This window comes from Plecotus auritus (genome assembly GCF_963455305.1).
Source record: "Plecotus auritus genome assembly, chromosome: 3".
NCBI classification, from domain to species: Eukaryota; Metazoa; Chordata; class Mammalia; order Chiroptera; family Vespertilionidae; genus Plecotus; species Plecotus auritus.
This window is the reverse complement of record NC_137772.1, coordinates 157,541,569-157,567,407: the sequence shown is the minus strand read 5'-3', so window position 1 is coordinate 157,567,407 and position 25,839 is coordinate 157,541,569. Positions and strand designations below refer to the sequence as shown.

At 42.7% G+C, this 25,839-nt stretch overlaps 1 protein-coding gene across 1 annotated transcript in view; it reads left to right on the top strand.

The window, feature by feature from the left end:
• KCNMB4 (potassium calcium-activated channel subfamily M regulatory beta subunit 4) overlaps nucleotides 1–21,660 on the top strand; it is a 67,947-nt gene extending 46,287 nt beyond the window's left edge. Inside the window, exon 3 of the mRNA XM_080662794.1 lies at nucleotides 21,130–21,660. Coding sequence (XP_080518920.1) covers nucleotides 21,130–21,298 — 169 coding nt within the window. The 3' untranslated portion in view covers nucleotides 21,299–21,660. The remainder of the gene's footprint in view (nucleotides 1–21,129) is intronic.
• The last annotated feature ends 4,179 nt before the right edge of the window (nucleotides 21,661–25,839 follow it).

Below are 25,839 nucleotides of genomic sequence, written 5' to 3'. Positions count from 1 at the left end.
TGCTGTGACTTTACTGAATTCAGTCACCAGTTTTAGTAGTTTTCTGGTGGAACCTTTAGGGTTCTCTATATACAGTATCATTTCATCTGCAAATAATGACAGTTTTACTTCTTCCTTTCCAATTTGGATGCCTTTTATTTCTTCTTCTTGTCTGATTGCTGTGGCTAGGACTTTCAGTACTATGTTGAATAAAAGTGGTGAAAGCAGACAGCCCTGTCTTGTTCTCTATCTTAAGGTGAACAGTTGTAGTTTTTTCCCATTGGGTATGATATTGGCTGTGGGGATTACTTTTTTGGCAATCACAACACACTGTTGATTCATACAGAGCTTATAATTAATAAACTTACTCCCTCCACATTCACTCTTAAAGCAGGTTCCTCTCTATTCCTAAATTTGTGTGAGTGGTGTACTAGATTTAAATGCAAAAACATGACATTTTATTCCTATATAGTAAATACATATTGTTGCTTTTTTACTGATTGTTCCAGTCTCTTACGATTATTTTGAATCTTGATTGTGGAATGCATCATCTTTGTTATTCCTTACATCATAAAATGTTATCCTAACTGTAAATCAAAAGGACTTTAATATCCTTATCCAAGTTACTGATAAAAAGCCTGAGAAGGACTGGATCATACACAGAGGCCTGACTATTTCTCTGGTGATTTTTCTCTGGTGTTATCCTGTAATAACCAACACTTTGATGTAGTTCTTACTCTATCCTAGAAACTGTTTAACTACTTTATACTTTTGAGTTGAACCTTCATTGAATCTGCACAACACCCCTACAAAGCATTATTGTCATAATGTTCATTTTACACATGAGGGAACAAAGCACAGAGAGGTTAAGCAACTTGCTCAAGTCACACAGTTGGAAAGTAGTAGAAACAGGATTCAAACCTGTGCTATGCCTCCGGAGCCCATGCTTTAAGCACTGTGTTGGATTGCCACTGACATCGTCCGTAATTCCAGCCTACATTGGGATAGGATGACATAAGGGACCCTATTAAATCTGATGAATGTGATTGCTACTAGAATATTCTTTAACTGTACCATTAGTGGCAAAGTAATCTGAAATGCCAGGCCAAAACACGTGTGCCTTCGTATGTGCTGTATTTCCCCCAAAGAAACTTGGACTGTAAACTCCTGATCTTCCACATCTGCTCAAAAGATAAATCCTTTTGGTTTTCCCAGGCACACTTAAGTACTTCTTCTCTTTTATTACCTAGGCACTGTGTACAAATGTTCACTGCATTCTAAAATGTATTTTAGTAAACAACAAACATTTCCTGAGCACCTAGGACATGTGCTTGGCATTGTGCTGGGAAATGGGAATACAGGTAGGAGCTGACGGTGCTGTGTCCTCAAGCTGACAGCGGGCTAGTGAGAGCCAACACGACGGTACAGCCCTGGTGCCCGCCGCATTGTAGGTATTCTGCAAATATTGTTGAGTGGCTGAATGGGAGGGAACTGAGTACCAAGAAAGTCTTTTAAAATGTGCAAATGTGCCAAAACCGGTTTGGCTCAGTGGATAGAGCGTCGGCCTGCGGACTGAAAGGTCCTGGGTTCGATTCCGGTCAAGGGCATGTAACTTGGTTGTGGGCACATCCCCAGTGGGAGGTGTGCAGGAGGCAGCTGATTGATGTTTCTCTCTCATCGATGTTTCTGACTATCTATCCTTCTTCCTTCCTCTCTGTAAAAAATCAATAAAATATATTTTAAAAAAATAAATAAAATAAAATAAAATAAAATGTGCAAATGTGCATCTATAAACTGTTTTCTGTGCTTTAGATTAAGAGAGGGTTAATGTTGACCATCATGGCTGTTTACTTTGTGAAGTTGTAGCATCCCCAGGCTATACCTGTGCATTCCAGTCAGCTTAGGTTAATTTGTGCTGTAGTAACAACCTGAAAATCTCAGTAGGTCATAATAATGAGAGTTTATTTCCCAATTACTGTACATGCCTGTCTTGGGCCATAGAAGCTTTGGTCCACCCATTGTCACTGCAGGAGTGGCCCCTATAATACTAGTCTATGTCAGAGGAAAATAAAACAAATTTCCTCAACAGTACTCAAGCCTGTAATGTTTAGTGATTTTCACATTCTTTTATACTTAGTCCAACAATCTGATGACTATTTACTTGTATTTTCTTGAATTTTGAATGTCACATGCTACCACAGTAAAAGTTAAGTTACTGTCACATCCAAGAGAAACTTCAAGATTGACTGATAGGGTCTTTTTAATGGCTCAAGTTTTTAAAATTTTATTATTGTACCATAATTCATCACTTTAATTGTTATGCATATTTTTCTTGAATACTTTTGTTCTCCAAACATATATTCATAAGCAATTTATCAGTTAGGAAAAGAGTTTCACAATTAACTTGGCTAATTTTATTGTGCAGAAATATTTCAATATCTCTTCAGTGCATTTTTACCAAGAGAAACAATTCCTTGACGGACTCTAACAAAACTGGAATGTAAACTGTTATTCATGTAGTCTTTACACCATAATTTAGGGTTTGGGATGAGTGATTCATTCCTACCCTGCACAGAAATGCTAGCCTATTTCTTCCTATGGGTCGCAGCAAAATGTATATACTTAGCTAAGTATTTAATTAACAAAATAACAGTTTGGTGCATAATACATTTTAATGACATGAGTTTTTAACAAGTGAGAAACTTCTAGAATGGCAGTATGATAATAGGAAGTATCCCTGTTTCCTTCACGCTCTCATAATAAAAAAGATACGTGATTCTCCTTGCCTCCACTCAGGATACATTCTTCATATCCTTTCTTCACAGTTGCCAAAAGAATGGAGCCGTGCTGGCATGAGAGGTATAGAAAATACTAAACTGTGTCAACTGGCTGATTTTTCTTCCTTGAGGATCTAATTATAGGGAATTGGCCTTAACCTAATCAGACATGAATGGTGATTTCCTGAGAGTAATTGTGGAATGAATTGCTGTGGAATGAGTTACAGGGGCTTTTTCAGAGCTTTAGAAAAAATAGAATGTCTATTCATCTGCTTGAGCTCGTTTGGTCTGGGCATAACAGTGCTGGCAGCATTTCCTGGCCCACTGGGTCTGTGACGGCGACCTCTCTAGGAGTACCAGTGTTGGGAGGCATTGCATGGAGGGGAAGGCACCTAAACAGGCGGGGCAGGTGAGCTGAGAGCAGGAACCACAAGAGACAGTAGTTACATGCATGTGAGTTGGCTGGCTGGGCTAGAGATAGGTTGTAAAATAACTAAGCAGGAAGAAAAGAAAATACATTTTGTAATGACAAAAAAGAATAGTAAACATGATCACTTTCTCTTGGAAATTATCTGAAAACTAGAGGCCCAGTGCACGAGGGTAGGGTCCCTAGGCCTGGCCGGTGATCAGGGCCTTCCAGCTGCTGGCCAGAGCCTCCCTTCCCCAGCTGCCTGCTGCTGGCCAGGGCCTGCCTTCATTCCGTGCCGCCTCCTGGTGGTCAACGTATGTCATAGCGAGTGATAGAACTCCTAGTTGAACTCCCACGGAGACACTTTACATATTAGCCTTTTATATAAAGTACTAGAGGCCCGGTGCATGATTTCGTGCACGGAGGGGGGGGTGTCCCTCAGCCCAGCCTGCACCCTCTCCAATCTGGGACCCCTCGAGGGATGTCTGACTGCCCGTTTAGGCCTGGGCAGTCAGACATCCCTCTCACAATCCAGGACTGCTGGCTCCCAACTGCTCGCCTGCTTGCCTTCCTGATTGCCCCTAACTGCTTCTGCCTGCCAGCCTGATCACCCCCTAACCACTCCCCTGCCAGCCTGATTGATGCCTAACTGCTCCCCTGCCAGCCTGTTTGCCCCTAACTGCCCTCCCCTGCAGGCCTGGTCACCCCTAACTGCCCTCCCCTGCAGGCCTGGTCACCCCTAACTGCCATCCCCTGCAGGCCTGGGTCCCCCCCAACTGCCCTTCCCTGCAGACCCGGTCACCCCCAACTTTCCTCCTCTGCTGGCAGGGTCACCCTTAACTGCCCTCCCCAGCAGGCTTGATTGCCCCCAACTACCCTCCCTTGCAGGCCTGGTTCCTCCCAACTGCCCTCCACTGCTGGCCATCTTGTGGTGGCCATCTTGTGTCCACATGGGGGCAGCCATCTTGTGTGTTGGAGTGATGGTCAATCTGCATACTACTCTTATTAGATAGGATAGAGGCCTGGTGCACGGGTGGGGGCCAGCTGGTTTGCCCTGAAGGGTGTCCCGGATCAGGGTGGGGGTTCCCTTGGGGTGTGGGGCAGCCTGGGCGAGGGGCCTGTGGTGGTTTGCAGGCCGGCCACGCCCCCTGGCAACCCAAGTGGAGGCCCTGGTATCTGGGGTTTATTTATCTTCTACAAATGAAACTTTGTAGCCTGGAGCAGAGCCAAGCCTCCTGCATGCTCCGTGGCGGCAGCCATTTCTGTTGGGATTTATGTATCTTCTATAATTGAAACTTTGTAGCCTTAAGCGGAGGCCTGGGCTGGCCAGGGCTGCAGAAGCTTGGCTTCCTCCATCGCTGTGGGCAACCCTAGCCTCTTGCTCTTTCCAGCTCCATGGCTGCCGCCATTTCTGTTTGGGTTTATGTATCTTCTATCATTGAAACTTTGTAGCATTGAGTGGAGGCCTAGGCCGGCAAGGGCAGGCGGAAAGCTTGGCTTCCTCCATTGCCGGGGAAACCCAAGCCTCCCTCCTGCTCGCTGTGGCCATAGCCATCTTGGTTGGGTTTATTTGCATATTCGCTCCTGATTGGCTGGTGGGCGTAGCTTGTGGGCGTGCTTGTGGGTGTAGCGGAGTGATGGTTAATTTGCATATTACTCTATTTTTTTATTGATTTTTTTTTTTTTTTTTTTACAGAGAGGAAGGGAGAGGGATAGAGAGTTAGAAACATTGATGAGAGAGAAACATTGATCAGCTGCCTCCTGCACACCCCTACTGGGGATGTGCCTGCAACCAAGGTACATGCCCTTGACCGGAATCGAACCCGGGACCCCTCAGTCTGCAGGCCGACGCTCTATCCACTGAGCCAAACCGGTCAGGGTGCATATTACTCTTTTATTGGATAGGATGTGGATAGTTGGCGTAGTCTGTAAAAGCACAAGCAAATACACATAGCTGTTTATATAAATACATATGTATTTATGATTTCAAACAAATAGAGGGTGCCCCCCAAAATGTATACACACTTTAATATCAAAATTTCAGTTTTGAAAATGAAAGTATTTTAATAAACACTACCTTATAATTATTCAAAATGTGTTACACATTTTTTGAGGACACCCTATATATGTAGACTTGAGAGAATTCATAGGAAGTTGGAGATCCCCCTCCTCCCACCCCCAACATTTGTTTAACTGAAACTCTGTGGCTCTGGATTCCATCCCCTTCTTATTCCACTAACATGTACTGAGCTCCCACTTTGAACTTAGCACAGTGTGATGCTCTTTTTGATGTGGGAACCACTGCAGGCCTGGGTCCCCCCCAACTGCCCTTCCCTGCAGACCCGGTCACCCCCAACTTCCCTCCTCTGCTGGCAGGGTCACCCCTAACTGCCCTCCCCAGCAGGCTTGATTGCCCCCAACTGCCCTCTCTTGCAGGCCTGGTTCCTCCCAGGCATTGGGCAGACCTGCTGAGACCACTGTTCTTAGTAGGGGCATTTGCGTTTGAGCCATGGGTTGGTGAGCGAACCCTGGTTGCTCTGCCCCCACTTCTGTTTTACTAGTTAAGGAACCTCTGCCATCTGGATGTTATGTCAAAAATCGTGGGGAAAATGTTTCTCGACCTCCTTGTAAATGCTAGTTTTCATCTGCACACAATATGCCCCATCTTGTTCAGACGGTAAGAAGATGCATTGACATTTGGGGGATCCCTTACCCGCCTCATATCCTTGAGAATCAAATTCTGAAGCCCTTGCCAGCCTTACAAGTGCCCAATGGAATCCTTGCTTACATGCATATTTTAGGTGCATCAATATGTTTGTCATTTTCTCCCTGGAAACAGTTTCTCACACCCACGGTGCAAGTGTGTGATCTGTGCTTCTGTCTCCCGCTAGCTTCTGTATCCCCTTTGCCTGGAGGGAGGGCTGGGAGCATGACTCAGCTTAGGGAAATGATACAAAATGTGGTTGTTAAGTGATGGTTCAAAAGAGTCTCTCTGTGTGTGCAGTTCCTATGCTGGGTGCAGCCTATGACTCCCTTCACCTGAAACAATGGAGCAGGTTTGAACACTAGGATCTCAGAATCATGGCATTGAATGGGCCTAGAAGACACTTGCTCGGGTTTAACCCTTTGGATGTCATCTTACTTAATTTCAAAGGGAATCTTAACCCTGTTTTTGAAGATTTCGAGAAAAGGGCACATGATAATTTTGTTCAGTGATTATCCTTTCAGTGTTTGCAGTCTTTTCTATAAGGAGAACTCTTTCCACTTTGGTACTTTGCTTCACAAAGTGGATATAGGGTCCTGTTGTTTTTGTCTTAACCAGTGAGGATGCTGGGATGTCCTGGTTTAATTAGTACTGTTGTTTTTAGTCCCTTCCAGCCCCTGGCTTTTCTGGGAATCCCTTTTTTTTATCACTATATCCTGACATGCTGCATCACAACAAGCCCCTTAAAAAAAGATTTCTAGAGAGAGAGGAAGGGAGAAGGAGAAGGAGAGGGAGAGGCAGAGGGAGAGGGAGAAGGGGAGGGAGAGGGAGAGGCAGAGGGAGAGAGAGAAACATCAATGTGAGGGTGGACTCTCACTCCTCCTGCACGCCCCCAACCCAGGACTTAACCTGAAACCTGGACATGTGCCTTGACCGGAAATCAAACAGGAAACCTTTTGGTATGTGGGAGGGTACCCAACCAACTGAGCCACACCAGCCAGGGTAGCAAGCACTTTTTTGATGTTTAAGAATTAATTCCTCTAAATAAGGAATTGAAAAACAGAAGGGTATTTCAAGCATTTCGTAAGTCAACATTTCCATTTCCTGAGGCAATTTTTCCAGGTATAAGCATTACTCTCCATTGATGGAACATGGGTTCTGAGAAACTTCTCTTGGGAATAATGGCCCACCCTTGAATGTCCTAATTTCTGACTAAAATCTGATTTAATAACGCAGTATTGATTTTTATGAGAAGAATAAATGTATGGAAGATTGCAGGTTGGATAGAAATTGTAAAACTGTTTTTTTAATAAAATAGAAGTATGAAAATGACACACAAAGATCTGCTCCCACTACTCACTCTGAATTTCCCTGTGTGAAAATTCTACCTCAATTTTTAAATTTAGAATTTTTTAAAAAAATATTTAAAGGATAGTTAATAGAGAAAAAGTTCATGATGTGGCATAAGATTGTGGTTAAAATTAATGTGGAGAATTACTAGTTGAAAGGTTCGGAGTGGGCCGGGGTTGCGCACCTATGACGTGAGGCCATAATGCAGGGGTCCTCAAACTTTTTAAACAGGGGGCCAGTTCACTGTCCCTCAGACTGTTGGTGGGCCGGACTATAGTTTAAAAAAAAAAACTATGAACAAATTCCTATGCGCACTGTGGGCCCGGGACGAGTCGGCTGCTAAGCAGGACAGGCAGCGGCACCCGGCGGGCCGGATAAATGTCCTCGGCGGGCCTCATGTGACCCGCGGGCCGTAGTTTGAGGACGCCTGCAATGTTTCAAAAAAGGTTTTATTCCGACCACCTGGGTGCAGGTGGGCTGAGACCGAGAAAGGCATCAGCAAAGAGAGCAGGGAGAGATAGGTTTTTATTAATTTTTGCTGGCTGCAAGCGCTCTGCTGATGTAAGGGTCTGGTCCGTCCTTGGTTCCTCCCATGCCAGGGGTCTTCTGGTTATCTGAGCTATGCTGTGCTCAAGGCTGCAAGCTTTCTGCAAGATATCTGGTAAGCACAGTAAGTTTTTCTCTGCCCCGTTTTATTCTCTTTCACCCTTTCACTAGTGACATATAGCATCATGACAGATCCAAGTAAAAGAGAATCAAGAATCGTTGGACACACTTGATGAAAAATAAAGTTGAAAAGGAAATAGCAAAGATGTATTGCTAAGACACAAAGGAAATCCCATAGCAAGCAAGGAGGCAATTCCTTAGGGAGGATTAGCATGGAGAATGGTGTTAAAATATGTGAAGTTCCCTTAAGGATTTGCTTAGGAGCAGCGGGTAGTGGGGTTCTCACTAGGCGAAGGCACATGTAGGAAGCCGGTGGGAAGAGAAGTGCTTTATAGTATTTGGGGGGCAGGTGTGTTTTATATGTAAATGCCTTTGTCATAAATGGACAAATGGGGGAAAATGAAAATAAATACTTTTTATAACTCAGGTTAGGATAATACAAAGAGTTTATTCTCTGATGTGGTTTGTTGTTGTTTTGTGGGGTTTTTTAGAGCATCTGTTGATGATTAAATTCTGAGTGACTAATTGGGGAAAGGGGTAGAAAACTTGTGCTAGTAGGAATCTTACCTAATAATAGACACACATGTAAATTGAACGTACCTCCGCTATGCCCACAGCCAATCAGGGGTGAGTATGCAAATTAATCTGACAAAGATAATTTGCATATGCAGACGAGGAGAGGGAGAGCTACAGGAGCGGTGCTCTGGCCGGGAGCGAGAGCTTGCAGGCTCCCGGGTGGCCGGGAGCGAAGCCAGGGGAAGGAAGGCCTATTCTTGCACTAATATCGTGCATTGGGCCTCTAGTGGATTATAATATAGAACAGTGTATGGTAGTATGGTTATCTAAATGATAGTCCACATCCTAATAATCCCCATGGATTTACGTTTAGTTACCTTGTTACCTGATGGTACTGGATGTGGTTAAAAGGGACTTTGCAGTTGTGATTAAGGATCCTGAGATGGAAGGTTGCGGGTGGGTTATCTTGGTAGGCCCTAAATGCAACCACAGGGGCTTTATTAGGGGGAGGTAGGAGATCAGATGAATGGTAGGGAATGTGATGGTGAAAAGGAAAAGTGGTGCCCTAACCGGTTTTGCTCAGTGGATAGAGCGTCAGCCTGTGGACTCAAGGGTCCCGGGTTCGATTCCGGTCAAGGGCATGTACCTTGGTTGCGGGCACATCCCCAGTAGGGAGTGTGCAAGAGGCAGCTGGTCAATGTTTCTCTCCCATCGATGTTTCTAACTCTCTATCCTTCTCCCTTCCTCTCTGTAAAAAAATCAATAAAATATATTAAACAAAAAATAAATAAAGGAAAAGTGGCAGTGATGCCAGGGGCCATGGCACAGGGATGCAGGCAAGCTCTGGGAGCTAGAAAGGCAGTGAGAGTCTGAACCCTACACTCTGTCTTATAAAGCCCTGCCTGCTTTCTGAGGCCGCAGCTCCTCATTGGACCTGCAGGTCTCCATCTGGGGCCTCACTGTATTGAGAAAGCACCAACAACAAGCTGAGCATTTAAAAAGGCAGTGTTTTTTCCACTTTGTTGAGAAAAGGAAAGGTGGAAAAGAACTCCTGTTTGGGAATTAGGGATCCCCTTATCTGGGAGTTTTCCTGGAGCCAGCAGAGATGAAATCTCTTAGAAGTGTCTGCTCTCATGTCTTCTTGCCTGTCCTCGGTTTCAGTTGCCCTGGGTTGGACCATCCGTTCTGATCTGAGTAGTATTTTCCTCCATGGAGAAGATGAGAAAAATGAGAGAAGGGTAGTTCTAGGTTCTCGCTGTTAACACTGGTACTCATTTGTCCTAAGGAGGGAGCATGTCCATTTTTGTTTTGATTCTTCCTGTAAACTCAGCTTTAATACCCTTCTCATTGCCTGCAGTATTTTTCATCAGCTCCACTTATTCTGGGCTTTGTCTTCCTGACAGTGTTCTTACGGGTTCATGTCATTTTAGCTTCATCTTTGGTCCTTTAAAACCTCCTCTTTCTGAAGAACTCAGAGTCCAGCCTCGTCTTTTCTGTAGGTGGCTCTTCTCTTTCCTTTGTTTAGTTTGGTGAAGGTTTCTTGGAAAACTCATATGATAAAGAGAACATTCATGTAAACAGTTTGACCATAACATGACAGTTTGACCATAACAAAGACTACAGGACAATAGATTTCTGCTATTTACTATGTGAAGAATGTTTTGAAATAAATATATTCATAGCAGCTCAAACAGTAATCCATCTACATAAATTGGCAGGATAACAAAAAATGAAAACAAGATGTAGAGGTAACGTTTTCAAGTAGAAAAATGACTGCTGTAGCGAATAGAGAGTTTTAAATTATGAAGGTAAGTTAATGTCCTAATTTATGCTCCTATTATAATTTTTTAAAATATATTTTTATTGATTTCAGAGCAGAAGGGAGAGGGAGAGAGAGATAAAAACATCAATGATGAGAGAGAATAGATCAGCTGCCTCCTGCACGCCATTTACTGGGGATCAAACTCGCAACCCAGGTATGTGCCCTTGACCGGAATTGAACCTGGGACCCTTCAGACCACAAGCTGACGCTCTATCTACTGAGGCAAACCAGCTAGGGCCTATTATAATTTTTAAAAACCTTGCAGAGAAAAAAATCTACCATTACCTTTACTTTAAAGAATGTGAATATAGAGTAAATTCATGGAAGTATAGTTGCTGAGTCAAATGTTCACATCTAAAAAAATATTTTTTCAGTCTTTATTGTTGAGATTATTACAGATGTCCCTCTTTTTTCATCCCATAGCTCCCCTCCACCCGGTTCCCACCCCACCCCAGGCCCTCACCACCCTGTTGTCTGTGTCCATAGGTAATGCATACATGCATATAAGATCTTTGTCTAATCTCTTCCTGCACCCCCCACCAGCCACACTCCCTTCCCTCAGAGAATTGTCAGTTTGTTCCATTTCCATGCCCCTGATTCTATTTAATTCACCAGTTTATTCTGTTCATCAGATTTTTTATTCATTTGATTTTTAGATTCACTTGTTGATAAATATGTATTTGTTGTCCATAATTTTTTATCTTTACCTTTTTCTTCTTCTTCCTCTTCTTAAAGAATACCTTTCAGCATTTCATATAATACTGGTTTGGTGGTGATGAACTCCTTTAGCTTTTTCTTATCTGTGAAGCTCTTTATCTGCCCTTCAATTCTGAATGATAGCTTTGCTGGGTAGAGTAATCTTGGTTGTAGGTTCTTGCTATTCATTACTTTCAATATTTCTTAACACTCCCTCCTGGCCTGCATAGTTTCTGTTGAGAAATCAGCTGACAGTTGTATGGGCACTCCCTTGTAGGTAGGTAACTGACTGTTTTTCTCTTGCTGCTTTCAAGATTCTCTCTTTGTCTTTTGCCCTTGGCATTTTAATTATGATGTGTCCTTGGTGTGGTCCTCTTTGGGTTCCTCTTGTTTGGGGTTCTTTGTGCTTCCTGGACTTATAAGTCTATTTCTTTCACCAGGTAGGGGAAGTTTTCTGTCATTATTTTTTCAAATAGGTTTTCAATATCTTGCTCTCTCTCTTCTCCTTCTGTCACCCCCATAATTTGGATATTGGTACGCTTGAAGTTGTCCCAAAGGCTCCTTACACTATCTTCATATTTTTGGATTCTTTTTTCTTTTTGTTCTTCCAGTTGGATGTTTTCTGCTTCCTCATATTTCAAATCATTTATTTGATTCTCAGGATCCTGTAGTCTACTGTTGAATCCCTGTATATTATTCTTTATTTCAGTCAGTGTATGCTTAATTTCTGACTGGTCCTTTTCCTCTTTTTTTTTTTTTTGGCATTTTCACTAAGACCCTTGAAGGCCTCACTAAGTTCCTCGGAGGTTTCTAGAAGATTCTTGAGTAACCTTGTAACTGTGGTTTTGAACTCTATATCCAGTAGTTTGCTTTCTTCCATTTCTTTCATTTGTGACATGTTTCTTTATCTCCGCATTTTGGCTGCTTCCCTGTGTTTGTTACTATGTATTGGATAGTTGCTAAATCTCCTTGAGTTGAGAGTGGCCTTGTATAGTAGGTGTCCTATAGGGCCCAGTGCCTCCCCAATCACCTGAGGTGGACACTCTTGGTGCACCCCTTTGTGGGCTGTGTGCACAGTCTTGTTGTAGTTGAGCCTTGATTGCTGTTGGTGTCACTGGGAGGAATTGACCACCAGGCCAATTGTCTGTGAGGACCAGCTGCAACTATAGTGGGAGAGCTGCTGTGCAGGAGACACCCTTATGGAGCAGGACTTGCTTCAGTGGGGCTTTGGTGCTCACTGAGTCTGCCCCTTGAGTGTGTCACTTATGGATGTGAACAGTTGTAATCTGGTATGGTCTCACACTGACCACTGGGTACACTGGTTCTTGGGTCTTCAGGGAGGTGCAAAGTCAGCCACTGCCTGGGGCCACCCAGCAGGAGCTACAGAGAGATCTGCAGATTCCTCTTCTTTGTATCGGGTTTGGAAATGTTCATGAAGCAAGGCAGGCTGGTGCTGGTGCTGGCCTTGGGCCTTTTATTGATAGCTTTGGGGCTCCCTGACCCAGCTGCAGCTGTTGCATAGGCCATTCATATGGAAAAGCTGCTGTGCACAGCTTGGGTGGGGTTGTAAATTGGGTGGGGCGGGATCTCAGGGAATCACCAGGGCAGAGCAAACAGAAATGGCTGCCAGTCAGCCCTACACCAGGGAGGTCCCAGCACGGGAACAATGACTACTGCTGCCAGCGCCTCCATCTGGAAGAAAGCTGCCCCCGCGTTCCTGACCCGATGCCAGACAGTCCAGTTTCTTCCCATATGTGTCTGTGTCCCCCAGAGCCTTGCCTGGCACTGGAGCTCAGAGGAAGTGGGAGCTTGTAAATTAAGTTGAGGTGCCGGCTTTTTAAGAGGAGCAGCTGGATCTCCAGCAGCCTGTGTGTCACTCAGCCCCAATCCGCACTGGTTTTTACAGTCTGTAGTTCTTAAGGCCCATAGAGACTTCTTTCCCCAGCTCTGGGACCCTGGGCTGGGGGTCTGGTGTGGGGCTGGGACCCCTCGCTCCTCCCCGGTGGCCTCTGCCGAGGCGACCTCCCTCCCGATTAAAAAAGCAGCACACCCGGGTGCTGGACCAGCCCATTCCTCACCTCCGTACCTCTTCTTACCAGTGTGCTTTCTTCTTTACCTCTCTAGTTGTAGTACTTCCACTCAGCCAGCTTTCCTGCGGTTCTGGATGATAGTTGTTCTGTATTTTAGTTGTAATTTTGATGTGGTTATGGGAGGTAGCAAGTACAGGCATTTACCTATGCTGCCATCTTGGTTCTCCCTTTCACATCTAAAAATTTTAATAAAGCCCGGCCAGTGTGTCTCGGTAGTTAGAGCATCACCCCAAGCACTGGAGGATCTCTCTCAAGTTTGATGGTCAAGGGCACATACCTGGGTTGCAGGTTTGACCCCCTGGTTGGGCTGCATGTGGGAGGCAACCAATCGATGAGCCTCTCTCACATCGATGTTTCTCTCTTTCTCTTCCTCCCCCTCCACTCTCCCTCCATTCTACTCTCTAAAAACCAATGGAAAGAAATATCCTTAGATAAGAATTAACAACAACAAAAATTTTTTAATTAAAATTTTAATAGAAACTAGCAACCATTCAAAAAATTTACACCTAACTTACATAAAAGTTTTATTTCCTCACATACACTCCAGAGCTGTGTATTATCATTCTTAATTTTTACCAATTTGATAGTAAAAAAATTTATCTTCTTTTTAATTTGATTTTCTTTCATAAATGAATGGAATTGATCATCTTTTCATATAAATATTAGCTACTTGTTTTTATTTTTGTGTATGTGTCTTTGTGTAGTTTTTTGGGTTATATGAAAAGGTTTACACGACTATAATTAGATCATCTTTTCTTAATAGCTTCTGCATTTCATGTCTTACTTAGAAATTAGAGTTACTTATTTGTTGTAGCATAATGCTCTCCAGGTCCATCCATGCTGTCGCGAGGGGAAAGATTTCTTTCTTTTTTACAGTCAAGTAGTATTCCATTGTATAAATGTACCACAGCTTTTTTTATCCACTCATCTACTGATGGACAGATAACATCTGATTCAACTCATGTGAAATCTAATGAACAAAATAAACTAACCAACAAAATAGAAACAAACTCATAGAGAACAGTCTGACAACTGTCAGAGGGGATGGAGGTTGCCAGGCTGGATGAAAAAGATGAAAGGATTAAGCAAAACAAACAAACAAACTGATAGACAACAGAAAAAGAAAAAGAAATTAGGGTTGCCAAACTTAGCAAATCAAAATACAAGGTTTTGTTAAATTTTTATTTTTGATAAAAAATGAGTAATATTTTAGTAAAAGTAAGTCCAATACAATATTTGGGACATATTTATACAAAAAACAACAACATTAGAGTTTTCATGGTTGTTTTGATTTTTTTTTAAATTAAGTTTTTGAGCCATCTAGACTGACTGACTCCCTCCCTCCCTCCCTCCCTCCCTCCCTCCCTCCCTCCCTCCCTCCCTCCCTTCCTTCCTTCCTTCCTTCTTTCCTTCCTTCCTTCCTTCCTTCCTTTCTTTTTGTGTGTGGGAGGAATGAGATGGGGAGCCAATGCTTCTTTCTCCAAATGACCACTATTATCCCAACATAGTTTATCAACTAATCCATCCTTCCCACACTAATTTCAAATAGTATTGAATTTTCACTGTAAAAATGGAACTACAAAATAGGTACACAAAGTGAGAACTACTATGAGAATAATCTGTGTCTCAAATAGAAGAATGTATTTTTCCAGTATATTTCTGCTTAAATCTTAAATTGAAGCATTTTGGCCAGAAAACACTTAATAGCCCTATTTGCAATAAATTACTTACCTGGTGATTTAGAGACACCACGGACCCAATTACTCTGAAGAACAATAATACTTTCTTAAGAAAAGGTCACAGAAATTGCTGAATCAAAATTGCTATCTACTTTACAAAATCCTTCACGTCTTAGATGAACTCAGTGGACGGAAAGTCATGCTCCCCAGCATTCATAGTCACTGACACAGGTGACTCTTCCCAAACAGCCTGCAGAGGTGGGTGGAAGAGGAAAGGGAGGTAATTTAAGTTTTTGCAGTTCCTTAGGTCTGATCTTAAAGAATATCTAGGTTCACTTTCCCTTTTTTATTTTTCCTAGTGGAAGATCAGCAAAAGATTTATAATAAAAAAAATTTTTTACGTCAAGCTGACTCTAGCATAAAATAGATTCATTGATTTGCTTTTGTTGTTTTTTTTAAGGCAAAAAGTCATAAGCATCCTCCTGGTTTGCAGGTTTGCAGGTTTGCTCTCTATCCTGCCAAAGTTAAATGCAAATTTTTCTCTCCAGAAATGGCAGGCTTGGGGCTTCATTTCCTCCATGAAGAATAGGCAAGTTTGAGGAAGAACATTTATACAATTAAACATTACTACACTCTAAGTTCACCTAATTGGAGAAACTAGTTAAGAAAATGTAAGGATATTTATAACATTTATAGATCCATAATCAGCCTTTCACCTAGAGATAGGAGGCATCTATAGAGGAAAGCCATGATCTTGATAAAATACTTCCCAAGTTTTTAAAAGCCCTTATCAGAGCGTCATTGCTGGACTGGAGTGGGCAAAACCGGGCTCATGACAGAGCAAATCACCATACAAAATACTGCAGAGGATCTCTGTTCTCGTCCCTGTGCTTGTACTGCAATTTATAACAGAACTTGACCCAGCTTCCAGACTAGCTGTTCACGTGCCTGCCTGTGTCACCTGCAAAGGCAAGCATACCTTCCTCTCCTCTTGAAAAGGTCTTAAGATTGCTTCAAACAGCAACTAAACACATTGACTATCTACTGTCAACAAGGAAAGCTCAATTACACCAAAACCAAGTTAATGTTATTATCAGCCAATCTTCAACATCTTTTGGTAGAAAAGAAGATTTTTAAAAACCATTAATCAGGTCAGATATTTTCCTGAGGTGCGTTTTAATCCTCACCCAAGGACATGTTTTTATTGATTTTTAGAGAGGGGGGGAGGGAAAGAGAGAGAGAAACACTGTTGTGAGAGAGAACATCAATTGGTTGCCTCCCTGTGCACCCTTAGGTATGTGGCCTTAGATCTGTGCCCTGACCAGGAATTGAACCTGCAAGCTTTTGGTGTATGGGGCGACACTCGGACCAACTGAGCAACCCGGCCAAAGCTAATCCGGTCACCTTTTAGAAAGCCCATAGCGAAAGTCTTGCTAAAAATAAAAACATTTCACATCAAGGTTTTCTAGATTAGGTATCACTGATTAGCAATTTCTACCTGAAAATTTTCTATGACATAGTTGGCTCTCACCTGTGGCATTTTGATTGAAATTCCTTTATACATTTGAGACTTTTATAGAAAACTTTCAAAGGCTTTCTGAAACCCAGTTCCAAGCAGAGTTATGCAGGAATGAATACATGTCAGGGATCTTTGGTTTTCGTTATAAAATATCATTATGTCACTTCCATGACAGGAATTAAGCTGACAGAAGACTCCTTTCAACCTGTAACATAGAATGCTCCTCAATTATTTCAGTCTGGAATGGTTGCTCTTCAGTTATTTTCAAAAACTGTTTTTGGTATTTAAAAACCCTTCAGTCAGTTATTCCCAGATGTGAGTAATTATTCACATCACCTGGGAAGCTGTTTAAAACCTCAGTCAGATTCAGGAGATCTGAGAGCTTGGAAGCAATATTGTAGAAACTCCTCGAATGATTTCACTAGCCAGGTTTGTAAAACTGCTATTAAGGGCTTTTTGAATGTGTTATACAGATTATTTTATGGAAAAATGCACACAGTCTAATTTATTGAGTGTAGCCCTAGAAAAAAAGTGTGTTCTTGAGGAATTCACATGGCTTCTCTCTCTCTCTCTCTCTCTCTCTCTCAAATAGAATAACAACTATGTCATCTCTCCTTTTTTCCTTGGCGCTGGGACATTCAGAAGAAAGTTCCACTTAAGCATAAGGCAGGAGCTTTTCTAAGCCTGGGGTTTCTATTTTTTCCCCATCCTAATTGGACTTGCTCTTTACTGTCAATTTAAGGATTGTATTATACTTAAGTCTTTTGTTGTTATTGTTATTTATTTCAGGTTACTTTTAAAAGTTATAAATAATAAACAAGATTTAGAGCAGAAATAGATGGCACCTATTAAAAAGGTTTGGAGAAGCCCTGGCCAGGTAGCTCATTTGGTTAGAGCATCATCCTGATATGCCAATGTTGTGGGTTCAACCTCCAGGTAGGGCATATATAAGAATCAACCAATGAATGCATGAATAAGTGGAACAATTATGTCATTTGGCTATGTTGCTATAACTGAGGCCTGCCATATGGACTGATATTACGCTTGCAGAATTATTTTATGATTGTGATAATGAAGCATTTGTAGACTTTAAAATTAGATTTTATCAAAATACATAAGTGCAAATTCTTATAATGACATCATATATAATTTCTCACAAAAACATGGGTAAAGCTTGATAACTAAAGAAGTTTCCAAGGTTTATACTTGATATACAATAAATGTACATAATTAACATGTGTATTCTAAGACGGGTTTAATGAATGATCTAAAGGTTGATAGGATTTAGCAAGATAAAATAAATCAGAAATATGAGGAAAATAAGACAATGCATTAGGGGTCTGGTCGGCACAAAAAAGCCATAGAGTCTTGCTAGAGATGGGCCAAAATTTTAACTTCCTAGTAGTCTACATGGAAAGGAAACTTCTCTGCTCAGATAAGCGAGAAGAATTTGTGATAATAAATCTAGAAGGATTTCTATTCTCTATAGGATCTCTTGGAGAAAGTACTTTGAAGTAGATTATCTTGTCTCTTGATTGGTACAGTTACCATTATGTGATTGATACTAGTAAATTATAGTGCTGTAAGATTTTTACATGAACTGGATTAGTTTAAGAAATTTTCTAGCCCTAGGTGGTTTGGCTCAGTGGATGGAGGGTCGACCTGTGGAATCAAAGGGTTCCAGGTTCGATTCCAGTCCAGGGCACGAACCTTGGTTGCAGAGTCTTCCCCAGCCCAGGCCCTGGTCGGGGCATGTGCAGGAGGCAACCAATTGATGTGTTTCTCTCACATTGATATTTCTCTCTGTCTTTCCCTCTTTCTTCCACTCTCTCTAAAAATCAATGGAAAAATATTCTCGGGTGAGGAAGAAAGAAAGAGAGAGAGAGAAAGAGAGAGAGAGAAAGAAATATTTTAGCCCATTAAAAAAAGAGGTCACCATTTTCTCTCCCTATTAGCCAATAGAACAGGCTCTGTGGGATGGAAGAAATCATGTTTGGCAAGACAAAATCAAAGATAATATTTTTTTTACTAATTTTTCTTATTAACTTTATTGAGATAACATTGGTTAATAACATTATATAAATTTCAGATGTACAATCTTATAATTTGATATTTGTATAATACAATATTGTGTGCTCATCACCCAAAGTCAGGTTTCTTTCTATTACCATATAGTTGATCCCCTTTACCCAATTTTCCCTTCTCCCCACAACCTTCCTCTTTGTGTGTCTTTTTCTTTCACCAGGTTAAGGAAGTTTTCAGCCATTATTTCTTCAAACAGAGTCTCGACTCTTGTCCTTCTGGTACCCAAATGATGTGGATGTTGTTATCCTTGATGTTGTCACAGAGGTCCCTGAGACTTTATTTTTAAAAAAAATCTTTTTCCTTTTGTTGCTCTGCTTGGATGTTTTCTATTATCTTGTCCTCTAGATCACTGATTCAATCCTCTGCTTCTTCTAACCTGCTGTTGATTCCTTCTAGTGTAGTCTTCATTTCAAATATTGTATTCTTCATTTCTGACTAGTTCTTTTTTATGGTTTCTATATCCCTTTTAATGCTTATTATCTATTTGTTTAAGTTCTCACTGAGATCCTCCATTCTTCCCCTAAGGTCCTTGAGCATCTTTATAACCATTGTTTTAAACTGTGCATTTGGTTGCTTCTATTTCATTTCATTGTTTTTCTGGGGATTTCTCTTTTTCTTTCATTTGGGGCATATTTCGTTGTCTCCCCATTTGTCTTCCTTTTGTGTTTTTCTCTGTGTATTAGGTAGCTGTGTCATGACTCCCAAACTTGTTATGATGACTTTTTGATGTAGGTGTCTTGTGGGGCTCAGTGGTGCAATATTCCTCATCACCAGGAATGTCTCTTGTATGGGTTATGTGTGCCCTCCAGTTGTAGTTGAGTCTCGAATGCTATTGGATCATTCATGGGTGGAGTTAACCCTCATGCTGGCTGACTATAAGGTTAGACTTCGATGACTATGTATGAGTCTCTCTGCAGGGGCTGCTCCCCAAGCAGAAGTTATTCCCAGCAGGATCTGATACCTGCCGGAATCCCCCTTTGGATGTGCCACTAATCTGAAGTCCGGGTGGTGAAGCCATTGGTTGTGTTGGTTCTGGGTCCACTTGGGTAAAATTCCGATGTAGGTCGATGTCAGACATAATGTGTTACTGGCCTTGGGCTACCTGTCTGGAGCTACTATGTTATTCACTATTTGTGCCTATGTCTGCTGTGCCTGGGTGTATGTGGAAGGGGCAAAGCTGTGTACAAAGGTCAGCTTCCTTCAGCTCTGAGCCAGGGACAGATCTATAAAAAGTTCCAAGGCTCCCTGAGATCCACCTCCACCTGTTAGCTACTCTGCCACCCCCTGAGGTTGCCTCCTTCAGAGCCTTCTGAAGAAAAACGATAGCGTGGGCCTAGGCTGGACATGACCCACAGATCCTAACAAAAGGCACGAACTTGGTAGGGTGGGGTGACTTGGGTCAGGAAGATAGGCCTAGTAGGTCTCCTTTTTGGGGGCAGCTCAATCAGGGGAGAAAGTGGCCCCTACTCCAAAGCCATACCACTCAGTTTCTGCCAGAGTCTCCAACCCTAGCTCCCCCAGGAGGAGCACATGGCAGGTTCAGGTTGGGTGCCGCCAGCCAGCCCTTCGCAGGAGCAAGCTCAGTTGGGCAGAGCCACCAGGACTCAGGAGGACAGATCAAAAGAGTCTCGCATTTGGGGTGGTGCTAGCTGAGTCTGCAGGAGAACAGCAAGCATGTCACTTCTTCCCTGCTCCCTAACCACACAACCTAGTGCCTGTCAGAGTCCACAACAAAAGCCTCCAAGGAAGAATGCTCCAAAGGTCCCAGCTCTGAGCAGCACTCCCTTCCCCCTCGGAACTGGGCTCAGCAGGGTTGGGCAACTGATTCTTGGGAGGACAGATCGAAACAGTCTCTCATTGGGGGTGGTGCTGGCCAAGCCTCCTGGTGGGGTGGGGGGCAAGACTGGTCCCTGTTTTAAAGCCACACAGCTCAGTGACTGTCTGAAGGTCCACCTAGTGCTTCTCCAGAAAAAGACCACATCAGAGGTCCCTGTTATGTGCAGCCAATAGACCTTTCTATAGGACTTGAGCTGGGCAGGGTGGTGTCGCCTGGATTAGTGCACGCCCCAAACTGGTGTAAGAATAGGAGTACTCGACCCTGGGAAGATGGCACCTAAGGGCAGTGTGGGATAGGTATTCAGCACAGGGACCTCATTGGGTAACCCTCCAGATGTCTCCTTGGGGACACACCCCAATCTTCTTTTTATGACTCCCATATGACCTGAGTCATCTTCTCTCTACCAGAGCCCCATGTGAATGTCCAAGAGCAAAATCCTGTGCATTGGCCCTTTAAGAAAACACCTGGGTTTCTAGCAGACTGCTTCCTCTTCCAGGTAGACAGAGTCTCAGCTAATTTCCACTGCCAGGTGCTACACAGACTCCTATTCTGGGCTCTGGTTTTCTGGGTTGGGGATCCCATCCTGGGGTTGACACCCCACATTTCTCAGGAGGGACTTTTTGCAGCCGAGATATCCTTCTGGCTTCTCAGTCCCCTTGTGGGTGCAGGGGCCAGACCTCTCTGCATCTCCACCCTTCTTACCAGTCTCTATGTGGCTTCTTCTGTAAAGCCTTGGTTATAATACTTCTATTCAGCTGTCTTTCAGCTGGTTTTTCAGGTTGATTGTGCTATAATTTAACTGTAAACCCGGTGTGGCACTGGGAGGAGGTGAGTGTAGCTTCTACCTGTTCCGCAGCCATCTTGGAACCCCCAAGTCTTCACTTTCAATGGTGCTTATTCCCTTTGAGCCAGAAAGCTGGGCTCCGGGTTGTAAAGAGTTTTCAATGCCATGCCAAGGCAGTTGACCACACTTTCTTTCCTATTTTCCACTGTCTTGCAGACCAGACGACGTGCTCCTGCATCGCACACATGATGAGATTGTCCTCCTGCATTGCTTCCTCTGGCCCCTGGTGACATTTGTGGTGGGCGTTCTCATTGTGGTCCTGACCATCTGTGCCAAGAGCCTGGCCGTCAAGGCAGAAGCCTTGAAGAAGCGCAAGTTCTCTTAGAGGGGAGTAGACGTGTGGAAAGCAAAGCACAGAAGCTGCATCCATTGGCACACATCTACCTGCAGAGCCTGTTTCCGGCGCAGGAGATGGAAGGGGCTATGAGAGGTCTCTGAGAGGCTCCTCCCTCAATGGCAGCAGCAACAGGCACAACTAGAAGACTTAGAACCTCATAGATAATATTCTATGTGTTTTAGCCATGGCTAAAGGGTCAAGCTCTTAGCTATATGGAATAAATTTCAGAAAATCAGATAAAATGTTAATTTTTTTGAAAGTCACAGTGTATAATTGTACAGTGTAGTATACAAATTATTATGATTTATGGTATTTAATAATATTAAACTAGAGTGGTCTGTGTTCTTTTCTATTTTCTTTTTTATCCTTAAAACACCCGGGTTAAAAAAAAAAAGTTCTTCTGGGTTTCACTTGATTCTGCTAGACTAAACTTTGACTTGGAGATGAGGATTCCTGCACAAATCTTGACTTCACTATATAATTCGTTTCCATTATTAAAGAGTACTATTGGGCTTTTGCTTGAAAAAGGAATACTGCTCTGTTAACTCAGTCTCCAGTCACTTCCATGACTCTTCAACCAGGGACGCTCAAAGATTGGAAAAACATATCCCCTAACACTTGCCTTTGCCTATCCATTATTTTTCATCAGATTTTTTAAAAGAGAGGAACATAATCCTGAACAAGGCCTGTATAGCTCTTAGAGCACTGTACTCCTCTATTCATCTTGCTCGTGTTTATTTTGTTTTTTTTTTTTTTTTTTTTTTTTTTTTTTTTTTTTTTTAAATAAATCTTTATTCTGATTATTACAATTATTTCTCCTTTTTCCCCCCATAGCTCCCCTCCACCCCTTTCCCACCCCACCTTCTGCCCTTACCTCCCCCCCACTGTCCTCATCCATAGGTGTATGATTTTTGTCCATTCTCTTCATGAACCCCCCCATACCCCTTTCCCCCTGAGAATTATCAGCCCACTCCCTTTCTATGCCCCTGATTCTATTATATTCACCAGATTATTCTGCTCCTCAGGTTTTTAATTCACTTGATTTTTAGGTTGGCTTGTTGATAGATATGTATTTGTTGTTCATAATTTTTTCTCTTTACTTTTTTCTTCTTCCTCTTCTTTAAGAATACCTTTCAGCATTTCATATAGTACTGGTTTGGTGGTGATGAACTCCTTCAGCTTTTTCTTATCTGTGAAGCTCTTTATCTGCCCTTCAATTCTGAATGATAGCTTTGCTGGGTAGAGTAATCTTGGTTGTAGGTTCTTGCTATTCATCACATTGAAAATTTCTTGCCACTCCCGTCTGGCCTGCATAGTTTCTGTTGAGAAGTCAGCTGACAGTCGTATGGGTGCTCCCTTGTAGGTAATTAACTGTTTTTCTCTTGCTGCTTTTAATATTCTCTCTTTGTCTTTTGCTCTTGGCATTTTAATTATGATGTGTCTTGGTGTGGTCCTCTTTGGATTCCTTTTGTTTGGGGTTCTGTGGGCTTCCTGGACTTGTAAGTCTATTTCTTTCACCAGGTGGGGGAAGTTTTCGGTCATTATTTCTTCAAATAGGTTTTCAGTATCTTGCTCTCTCTCTTCTTCTGGCACCCCCATAATTCTGATGTTGGTACGCTTGAAGTTGTCCCAGAGTCTTCTTACATTATCTTCAACTTTTTGGATTTTTTTTTTTGCTTTTTGCTTTTTCGGTTGAGTGTTTTTTGCTTCTTTGTATTTCAATTCTTTGACTTGATTCTTGTGTTCCTCTATTCTGTTTCTGGGTCTCTGTATAATATTTTTTATTTCAGTCAGTGTATGTTTAATTTCTAGTTGGTCCTTTTTCATATCTTCGAGGGTCTCGTTATATTTATCGGCCTTTTCTAGGATATTCTTAAAAAGTCTTATAACGGTGGTTTTGAATTCTATATCCAGTCGTTTGTTTTCCTCCATTTCTTTCGTTTGTGATCTGATTCTTTGACCCCGCATTTTCACTGAATCCCTGAGTTGGTAAGGTAGATATTTGTGCTAGGTTTCCAATATGGCCCAGTGGGTCTGCTTCCCCAGTTAACCTGAGGTGGACACTCTTGGTGCACCCCTTTGTGGACTGTGTGTACAGCCTTGTTGTAATTAAGTCTTTATTGTTGTTGGTATCACTGGGAAGAATTGACCTCCGGGCCAGTTGGCTGTAAGGATCAGCTGTGTCTATGCTGGGAGAAGCCCGGTGCTGGAGACAGCCTTATAGGATTAGACTTGCCAAATTGCAATAGCCTCTGTGCTCAGCTTGGATGGGATGGAGTCTCAGTCTTGGCTTCCTGTCAGCCCCGCCCCTGCGCGCATGTGCGCTTTCAGTCCTCCGCCTTCCCCAGCTCGAGTCTCCGCCTGAGAGTCCAGACTCCCCCCACAAGAGCGTGGGTCCCCAGGGGCTCGCCTGGAACTGGGGTTCACTGCAGTCAGAACTGGGCTCGGTGCAGTCAGAATCCTCTGACTCCCCTCCACTAGGGAAAGCCTGTGGCAACCCCCGCAGCCTTTGTGCGCACCGGCGCGGCGCGTGTGCGCACTTCCAGTCCTCCGCCTTCCCCGGCTCCTGAGTCTCCGCCCGAGAGTCCAGACTACCCCTACAAGAGCGTGGGTCCCCAGGGGCTCGCCTGGAACCGGGGTTCACTGCAGTCAGAACTGGGGCTCAGTCAGGATCCTCTGACTCCCTTTCACTAGGGAAAGCCTATGGCTACCTCCGCAGCCTTTGTGCGCACCGGCCCGTGTGCGCCTTCAGACTTCTGCCTTTCCCAGCTCGCGGTCCGAGGCTTCCTTCCCCCTTCTGCCAGAGGAAGTCAGCCAAGCTCTCAGCCGCCCTTCCTCTCTGCGCGCACAAAGCCCCTTTGCCGTACCTCCAATTCTCTGTGAGCTTTTCTCCTTCCTTCTAGTTGTAGAATTTTCACTCAGCCTGCTTTCCTGTGGTTCTGGATGGTGTCCGTTCTGTCTTTTAGTTGTAGTTTTGAAATTGTTGTGCGAGGCAGCAGTTTAGGTGTTTACCTATGCCGCCATCTTGGTTTCTCCTCGTGTTTATTTTGGATGGATTTTGTCCTTGTGCAATAGAATGTACATGATATGAAGGACACCTTTCAGCTTAGTCAAATGCTGTTTTCATTTTTTTTTATGTCAGAAAAATTATTCAAGACCCATCCATTTTGTTTTGATTTTCTTTGTCCTTGCCTTGATGTTACCAGTATTAAAACAAGAATATTGCTAATGTTGTTGAGTTTGCTTGGACAAACCTGGAGATGCAGCCCAACTCAACATCACGGCTGAGCTTTCTGTGCCTTTATCAAAAGTTCATTGAGGAGACCAGACCGCTTTGAATCTGTTAATAAATTCAAATTCCAAACGTCAATCCCAGGTCTCAGTGAATATCAAACCTACCCTATTTATTTACCAGGTAGAACCAAACTTTTGTTTAGATGAAATGTCACATTTTTAGTGGAGGAACACCTGACAATATAATTTATTTATTTATTTATTTTGCTTTCTTCTAATACTCTTTGGACATGCTTCTAGTAAAATAAAGGCAAATTAAAAGTTAAGGACAAGCTCCCCTCAACTATTTGCTCAGGGTTCTAAGAAAGATGCATATTAGTGGAATGATGCTTTCCTGACTTTTAGTCCACATACCACAGCTTTCTTAATTTTAGAATGCAAGTAACTGAGAGAGCCATAGTCTTCAGTGGAAGGGTGCTGGACGAGTCTGGTAATTTTTTCCTAATTCAAGTGTTACAGGTTGCACTGTGAAAAAGGCCTTGAACGCACTATTTGTGACATCCTTTGAGGCAGCTCCAGTGCCTTGACTTCAATCCCAGTTTTCTGTGGCAGCATCCCTGTTGTCTTAGCAACACAGACCATTCTGAAGCAGTCACACAAAAATGGGACTCAGAAAATCATTATCTTTGCATCACTTTGTGGGAGATGAAGTCTACTTTATTCATTTTATCTTAATACAGTAATCTATGAGTAATTGATTACAGAGAGTAGACAACAATAGCACATGGACATACGTTAAGTGTTGGAAAAGGGGGAAATTGATATATATCAATCTGAGTTTTCATCTATCAGTTTGGTACTCACACATATTAACTAAATGCCTATATTTAGGCCCAAAGAGTACACATAACTGTATTCCATAGGTTGAGTTTTGGAAAAGAGGATGAAGTACACTGAATTCATGAGGTCACATGTAGTTTTAGGGTCTTGCTTACAACCAGTTAAATTAGAGACTTCTTATACTTGTCATTAAAGATAAAACCTAAAGGAATAAAGAGAGGGCATTTTAAAGATCATAAAAGGTAAGCTTAACTTCTTAATATTTTAATTTCTCTTTTATATAAGTGAGAAAAGTTATTTTATCTTTTTTTTGTGTGAGAAAAGGGTTTAAGGCCCCAAAATATAATTGCTCGCATAAGACAGTTTATTTCTTCCTCACATAATATCCAGAGGTAGCTGAGAAGTTGTAGGGCTGCTCTGTTTCACAAGGTAATCAAGGGACCCAGGATTCATCC